This window comes from Octopus bimaculoides, chromosome 6 (assembly GCF_001194135.2).
Source record: "Octopus bimaculoides isolate UCB-OBI-ISO-001 chromosome 6, ASM119413v2, whole genome shotgun sequence".
NCBI lineage: Eukaryota > Metazoa > Mollusca > Cephalopoda > Octopoda > Octopodidae > Octopus > Octopus bimaculoides.
The window spans coordinates 44,449,531-44,451,540 of NC_068986.1; the positions used below are offsets into that span (position 1 = coordinate 44,449,531).

General features: G+C 34.8%; 1 protein-coding gene across 2 annotated transcripts in view; it reads right to left on the bottom strand.

The window, feature by feature from the left end:
* Positions 1-628: 628 nt before the first annotated feature.
* The window catches only part of LOC106880061 (60S ribosomal protein L36), a 7,366-nt gene continuing 5,984 nt past the window's right edge, over positions 629-2,010 (bottom strand). For both annotated transcript variants that reach the window (XM_014929864.2, XM_014929865.2), the window contains exon 4: positions 629-788. In XM_014929864.2, the coding sequence (XP_014785350.1) occupies positions 675-788 (114 nt within the window). In that variant the 3' untranslated portion in view covers positions 629-674. The remainder of the gene's footprint in view (positions 789-2,010) is intronic.

Consider the following 2,010-nt stretch of genomic DNA (forward strand, 5'->3'; position numbering starts at 1 on the left):
TACCAAAGAGCCTAAATAACAGAGCAATATGTCTATGTTGTGTAATAACCAAAGCAAAATTATCCACAACCAAGCAAGAGTTATGTATAACTATTGTACTGTGTGTGCAAGGTATTTTTTCATTCAGGCTGTGCAACCATTGAGAGGATTGATATTTTTTGTATTTCATCAACAAAAACTGGACATTTTATGTGGCAAACATTCTCAGAGAATTTAATAAATTCAGAAATGCTCAGATCTAACATTGTGCAAGGAAACTATGAAGTGTAGTAATTATGATATGTGGACATCAAATGATAAAAGCATCATTATTTCAATCACGAGGTACAATATTCAGAAATGAAGCATGTCAAACTGCAAAAACCAGTTTGTAGTGATATTCATCAACATTGTTTTAATAAGCATTTTCCCATGCTTATATGGACCTGACTGAAATGATTTCGAGGGTGGCTAAGTCTATGGTACCAAAGAGCCTAAATAACAGAGCAATATCGATATCTACTGTACTCATTCACTTATGGAATGGTTCATTTCACCCGATTTTGAGGTATCCAACACACTACGTCTTAAGGAAACTTTCCCTGGACAAGATACCACAGCCTGAAAGCATTTAAACAAAACACATACATTACAGTCTTATATTTTCATATTTTATTCCACTTTTTTTTATAGAATTATTTATGTGATGATGCTGCTGCGGCTGCTGCTTGTTGCTGTGCTTTTCTCATTTTCTGCAACATAATTTGCATTTCTTCACGTTTGGCTTTGGCACGTAAATGTGTTCCAAGCTGAAATCAGAAAGTAAATAGCAATAAAAAAACTGTGTGTTAACTCAGTCTAACAGAAAATACAATGGGGTCTAAAAACACTCCATTACTTGATACTAACCCACCTAAGACTGCCCCTAGTTCTATGATATAAGCTTCTAGTTTTAATGAGATTTAAATTAAAATCTATCAAAATTTCATGTTAACTTATGTTCCAGACACCAGCTTAAAAATGACGAAGTTATTTTGACAAATTCTTCACTAGTTTAAAAATGAACTGAAACAAAAGCAGTTGATTTCAACAGAAATATGGTAGCAAAGGGGTTAAAAGCAGAAATAGCAGTAGTGGACTAATTGCCTTCTGCTATTTAGTTATACTTCTGTACATAAATTGTAAATATCCAAGTTGATTAGATTAATCATACTCACTCTCTAAACAATGCAGCTTAGTAACAGTGTTAGAGAAATATGGCACATTCAATTGCTCAAACTTTGCAGACATCATATTGAGTCATATTAAAATAAGATGGTAGATGGAAATTGAGGATACAGTCCAACCCATGCTAGCATGGAAAGCGGACTTTAAACGATGATGATGATATCAATATCTGTGTATTTTTTGCCTATGTATAGCACTTCAAAATCAATAAACTGGAGCATTTGCACAAAAATATAATTAGAAATGTAAACTGAATTTGCTCATCAGAAAATTTTGAACCAATGATTTTATCATCACCATTTAGCATCCACTGTCCATGCTGGCATGGGTAGGACGGTTTGATTAGGGCTGGCCAGCGGGAAGGCTGCATAGCCTTCCTAACACCAACCACTCGGTGAGCGTAATGGATGTCTTTACATGCCATTTATGTGATACCGATATCTGTCACGACCGCAATTTTACTTGGCTTGACAGAATACAAAAGGTCTCAGTCATTGCCTCTGTTAGGCCCAAAGTTTGAAGATAATGCTTCACCATCTCATCCCACATGTTCCCTCCACAATAAGTTCATAAAATAATCATAGGTTTCATATTGTGTAGATTAACCCTTTCATTACCAAACCGCCTGAAAAAAATTTTGGTTCATGTGACCAAGCCGCCCAAAATCACCTATTCATATTTAAATGAGAATATCTGAGCAAATCTCGTTAGTACATTCGTGAAAACACGTGATTATTTGTGTAAACAGTTCAGCAATAGTTTTGTACGACGATCAACGTGTTTTTTTAATTTTGTGAATTTTGG